A 6,050-nucleotide genomic window follows, 5' to 3' on the forward strand; every position below is an offset into this window, starting at 1 on the left:
GGCTAATGGCGCTCCCCGTCTGTTCCCAGGGTGGCCACGCGGCCAGGTTGCAGCAGGAGTGTGACTATCTGAGGATGATCGAGGTACAGCACAAGCAGTGCCTGGAGGAGGCCAGGCTGGAGAACGAGACCACAGGTGAGGCCTCCTGAGAAGGGTGGGGCTGCAGACGCCCCTGGAGCCCAGGTCCAGGTCACGTTCCTTCCCCATGTGCTGGCTGGGGACCATGGGCAGCACTGCCGAGCTGCTGGTTGGTGAGGAGAGGCTGGGAGAGCCAGATGGAAGAAGGGAGAGGCTGACAGGCCCCCATGTTCCCCTCATCCCCTCCCAGGTCTGGGGAGCACCCACTATCACTGAAGAGTGCTTACGGCGACCAGCAGCAGTTGGCGTAATGGCTATGTCGCTGGACTCCCGTGTAGTCAACTCCGGTTCGAGTCCCAGACCCAGTGGCTTAAACTCAGGCCGGGCGCGTGTGCCTGCGTGCCCAAGATCCCGAGAGGGGAATGGAGGAGAAGGGATTGCAGCATGGCTATGCCCTCTGGGGGGTGATTTCTCGCTTTCTGTCTCTCTGTCTCTCTCCGTCTTTCTGGCTAGCACGTGCCCTAGAGCAAAAAAAATAATAATAATAAAAATAAAAAGAGTGCTTACTACATTGGGGCTCCACAAAGTACATGGTGTCAACTCTGCCTTTACAGTTCCTTCTCTCCTCCGGAAAAAGTAGAGGTGATGTCCCCAGCTACCAGCCCACCTAGATGCTGTATGATAGGGCCCAGTGGACAATGAGGGCAGACAGGTCCCAGGACCTGGCCCAGCCCAAGGAGGAGTTGGGGCGGCAGCCTGATAGGGTCACTCCCAGGTGCTGGGGATGGGGAAAACTGACCCCAGAACAGCACGCTCCAGGATTAGAACACGGTACAGGGTTAGCATCTTAGAGGGTGAGTAGAGGACACGGGGTCACAGTGACATGAGCTCACAGTGTGTGACCCCCGTCCCCCCCCACACACAGGGACCACATGGAAGCTTGGAGTCTGGAGCAGGATGGGCATCAGGCTAGTTCAGACAGATCTAGAACCATCAGCCTGGGGAGGGGGTGAGGAACCAAGGTCCAGCTCCTTCCTCACAACGAAGGCTCTGCCACCAGGACACCCAGAAGAAGCGATAGTGCCACCGCCCACACACGGCCCCTAACCACAAACAGGAGCACTGGGCTGGCGTCACCATTCCAGCCCACCCTCAGCAAGCCAGATGGGCTGTCAGCTCCTTATCTTGATTGGACAAGTCAAGGTCAGCCCCAGAGACCGAGCACATTGGGATGCCGACTCTTCCTCCTTAGCTCAAGGGCCTGGGAAAGCCCCCGGCAGTGTGCAGGGTGGGACCTAGCTGCCCAGCCCAGTGCCCAGCCAGGATCGACAACAGCACCCTCCACTTGGCTCAGTAGCTGGGGGTTGAGCCAGACTTGAGAAAACAGGCAGGTTTGGAGAAGCAGAGAGGCTAGGAAGTGGGGGGGCACGGGGACAGACCGCCCCTGGGAGGTGGGCGTCAGGCTCAAGGCTTGTGGAGGGGGAGTGAGGGCCGGCCCCAGAGCTGGAGGCAGTGAGGAGGCTGACTGCTCTGGGCCTCCATCCCAGGCCTCCCCCAGGCTGGGTCTCCTATTACGTAACAGCCTTGCGCAGCACAGGGGGCACCTTTAGTCTCCCTGCTCCCGTGCCCTGCCTGAGTCCTCTTATGTAACCCCACTGTGTTCCCCCACGCGGCCTGGACCCAGACTTTCTGTCTCCTGCATGGAGTCTCAAAGAGGGGTGGCCCCTGGGGCCAACAAGAGGTGCAGAGCTTAAGATGCCTGGATCCCACGTGGCTGACTGCATGATTCAAGTCCCAGACCCGGAGGCTTGAAAAGCAAGCCAGACACATGTGTGTCCATGTATGCATATCCAGTCCCAAAAGGAGAAAGGAAGAGAAGGGATTCTCACTTTCTCTCTCTCTCTCTCTCTCTCTCTCTCTCTCTCTCTCTCTCTCCCGTGAGCACACACATACTATAGCCAAAATAATCAAAAAGGGATGGCACCCTGTTCCCTGGGGAAGACTGACACTGGGTCAAGGGGTAGCTGAACCTGCCCGCTGCCTGCACGTCCCACCCCCGCCAAGGCAGGAGGCTGGACCAGGCTGCAGACAGGCCTCACCAGGCCCGGCAGCGGGATCACCAGCAGTCCCAAGAGGCCCAGACTCGGACTCCGGGCCCCACTGCAGCACCTCCCAGGCCCTCAGGACACGCCGCCCTTGTGATTCTGATGAGATCACTGCTGGCACAGGGTGCCCGGCAGGTGCCAACACCCTGTCACCAGACAGCTTGCCTGGGATCCACAGGAGGGCCAGCACAGGCCTGCGGGCTGAGCCCGGCTGTACCCTGGTGTGGGGCTCGGTGTTGGTGCACACCCCAGTGTGTGTCCCTGGGTGTGTCTGTGCCTCTGGGGGCTAGAGCTCTGTGTTTGACTCTGCGTGTCTCTGTGATTTGGAGGCGTGTGTCTAAGTGTGGTCAGGCCTGAACGTGTCTGCCTGGCGTGCTGTGTCTCTGGGTGTCAGATGCGAGTGTGTCTCTGGGACGCCCAGATGGGGGTGTCTGTGCCTCTCTGTCTGTGAGTTATGTGTGATCTGGCCATGCCCAGGTAAATGCACATGCATGTGTGTTTGTGTGAGTGTCTGGCTTCCATGTGCCCGGAAGTCCATGTCAGTGTCTGTGTCTCTGTGTGCCCTCAAGTCTATAAAAGGACACAAGAGGCCCCACCCCACTGCGCCCTGCTGCCTCTTCCCCAGGCTCAGGGCTGGGCTCTGTTGGGGGTCACAGCTCCAGTGGGCGCACACGGCCAGCCTGGCCCTGCATTTCTGAGGGCTGTGACATACGTGATGTGCTTGTGGGGCCGTTATGTAGGGAGTCCTCCCAGGGCCCAGCCCAGGGCCACATGCCATTCCAGATGCCACGAATTTTCATGGCTATCACCTCATCCTCTGCTTCCCTCCCCTGGCTGCTTCCTACAGGAAGCCCCCCGACCACATCCCTCATACTCAACACTGGCCTCTCCTCCCGGGCTCCCAAACCTACCTGCTTACCCAACCCTTAGCACCAGTTCCCAGCCCAGCTTCCTTGTGTAAGATTCCTTGAGACCAAATGTGACCACCCCAGGGGCTCCCTCTTTTCTGTCCCACCTCTGGTGAGACGGAGCCCAGAGCCGGAGATGTGGCCGGAATCCACTCCCCAGCCAGTACTGGCACCTGGAGACTCAGAGAGCCTGAACCTGGCGGGGACCCAGATCCAATAACTGGCCTACAAAACAGGGTGTGCCAGTGCTGACGGAGAGCGGTACACAAAGCCCAGTGGGAGAATCCCCAGACAAATGGCCTGGAGCCCATCAGACCAGGAGCAGGGCACACGGGTACATGGGCTGCACCGCTCACGGGCAATGCGACCTGGGGCCACTGTCCCCATCGCCCGGTGCCTCGGTTTCTCATCTGTGAAACGGGACAGTTAAATAAGTTATTTATCTAAAGAAATTAGTACAGTTCTGGCCTCATAGCTCAATGGCTGAGGGTAAAGGGAACCAGATTCCACATGGCTGATCACAGTTCAAATCCCAGCTCTGGCAACTTGAAAAACACACTGGGTGTGTGTCCATGTGTGCCCCAGATCCCAACAAGATGGAATAATGGAGACGGGATTGAGCATTCCCACACCCCACTTCGGGAGGGGGAGTTTATCTCTATCTCTCTCTATCTCTATCTCTCTCTCTCTCTCTCTCTCTCTCGCACACGTGGCATTGCGTGCGTGCCCAAGATCCCGAGAGGAGAATGGAGGAGAACTCTGCAATGACATCTCAAGTGATGGCTGCACCCCAGTATACTCCCTCTGGCAGAAAAGAAAGGCAGGCCGGAAGTGGTTAGGACAGTGCCAGCGTCTATTCAATGCAAGAGCTAGGTCATTGCTTGCTGATATTATTAACAGGGTCTTGAACCACGAGCAGGATTTGACTGGCCCGAAGGGCCCCACTGTGGCCTCCAGAGAGCCTGGCACAGGAACGGGAGAAGGACCGACCCTAGAAGGAGACCACAGGAGCCCGCAGGACAGGCAGGCACAAAAGCGGCAGGGTCTGTGAGCAAGGGAGACTGTACTCTGACCAGGCCCACAGGAACCCCCGGTGTTCCCTTCAGCCTTCAGCTGCAAATGCCGCCTGATCACGTGCAGCCCCAGAAGGTGGCCTGCCCCCACTGCTGCCCCATGCCAGCACCAAGCCCCGAGGCTCTTGCTTGAATGGGGACACCTGCACCTCCTCCTCCCAGTCCCCCTTCTTGAGAACTTGTGAACCTTCAGACCTGGGCTGGGCTGGACTGGGCTGGGCTGGGCTGGGCCCAGCTGGCATTGACTTTGGCTCGGGGGTTGGGCTTCCTGAGCAAATCCATGGGCCTGGCAGGGTTGACGTGAAATGTTAAGCCTTCCTCAGGAGAGGGGGGTCCTGAGTAGTCCAGTTACTCAGAGGCGCCATAACCATGGCATTTGCATATTTGCCTAGTAAAGCAGACCCGGAGACCTGACCAGGAACCTGCCAGGCGCTGTGGGCTAAGAGCCTCTCGGTGGGGAACATGGCCAGCCGGGTGGAGTTTTCTCCGAGTTCACGCCTGATGCTCCCTGTCCCAGTTCACAATCTGACTGAGGGGGGCAAACGGCATTGCTTCGTGAACTCTGCAATGACATCTCAAGTGTTGGCTGCACCCCAGTATACTCAATCCCCCCATACTCAACACCTCCTCTTCTTTTTTCTTTTTTTTTTTTCAGATGTTTTTGCTATAGGGCACGTGCGCTTGTCAGAAAGACAGAGAGAGACAGAGAGATAGAAAGCGAGAAATCACCTCCCAGGGGGGATGGCCACGCCACAATCCCTTCTCCTCCATTCTCCTCTCGGGATCTTGGGCACGCACGCACACGCACCCGGCGTGAGTTTAAGCCACCGGGTCCAGGACTCAAACCACAGCCAACTACATGGGAGTCCAGTGACATAGCCATTACGCCAACTGTTGGTCCCAACACCTCCTTTTTTAAAATTTTACTTATACATTCATTTATTTTAATTTGACCAGAGAGAGACAGAGAGAGAGAAAGAGTGAGAAAACAAGCCACCAGGTCCAGGACTCGAATCGTGGTCTTCCATGTGGGAGTGTCCAGCACCTTAACCGCCACGCCACCTGCTGGTCCCCCCAACACCTCCTTTTCATAACAAACTTTCCTTTTTTATAGTCAGAGGGTGTGTGCACTTGTCAGAGAGGAGAGAGAAAGCACCTCCCCCCCATAGGATGGATGCAATCCCTTCTCCTCCATTTCTTCATCCCCTCGGGATGTGGGGTACACATGCATACATACCTCGTGTGTTCTCAAGATGCTCAGGCCAGGATTTGAGCTGAGGTCAGCCATGTGGCTCTGGCTCCCTTAACCACTGACCCTGCAATAAACTTTTCCAATGCCTCCTCTACCATCAGAAAACGAAATTCAGGACACGCATGCATTCATTTTTGGTTCTGTTTTAAGTTGTTTCTAATGATGGTCTAGCTGTAACATAAAAGAAAAAAAAAACGGAAAGTGATTAATGATAAAATTCTGTCTACGTGTTGAGGTGTGATTGCACTAAAAGATCAGAGAAGCAACACAACGTTTGTGCCTAGAAATATAAAGTACGGGAATGTGAGAACTATGCCAGCATATTGATATGGATGCACGATCGTGTCGGTGACTCACAGCCAACGGGCAGCGTTTTTGTAGGTAACACGGTTTTCTAAAACATTGCACGGGACCAGCAATTAGCATAATGGCTATGTCGCTGAACTCCCATGTAGTCGACCACGGTTCGAATCTTGGACCCAGTGGTTTAAACTCACACTGGGCGCGTGTGTGTGCGTGCCCAAGATCCTGAGAGGAGAATGGAGGGGAAAGGATTGTGGTGTGGCCATCCCCCCCGGGGGGTGATTTCTCACTTTCTTTTTCTTTTTCTTTTTTTTTTTTTTTTTTAGGAGAG

General features: G+C 56.1%; 1 protein-coding gene across 2 annotated transcripts in view; it reads left to right on the plus strand.

Moving 5' to 3' along the window:
• Window positions 1–34: 34 nt before the first annotated feature.
• The window catches only part of VIPR1 (vasoactive intestinal peptide receptor 1), a 42,073-nt gene continuing 36,057 nt past the window's right edge, over window positions 35–6,050 (plus strand). For both annotated transcript variants that reach the window (XM_006155396.3, XM_006155397.3), the window contains exon 1: window positions 35–135. In XM_006155396.3, the coding sequence (XP_006155458.1) occupies window positions 75–135 (61 nt within the window). In that variant the 5' untranslated portion in view covers window positions 35–74. The remainder of the gene's footprint in view (window positions 136–6,050) is intronic.

The sequence above is a fragment of the Tupaia chinensis genome, unplaced genomic scaffold (genome assembly GCF_000334495.1).
Source record: "Tupaia chinensis unplaced genomic scaffold, TupChi_1.0 Scaffold000451_2, whole genome shotgun sequence".
Taxonomy (NCBI): domain Eukaryota; kingdom Metazoa; phylum Chordata; class Mammalia; order Scandentia; family Tupaiidae; genus Tupaia; species Tupaia belangeri.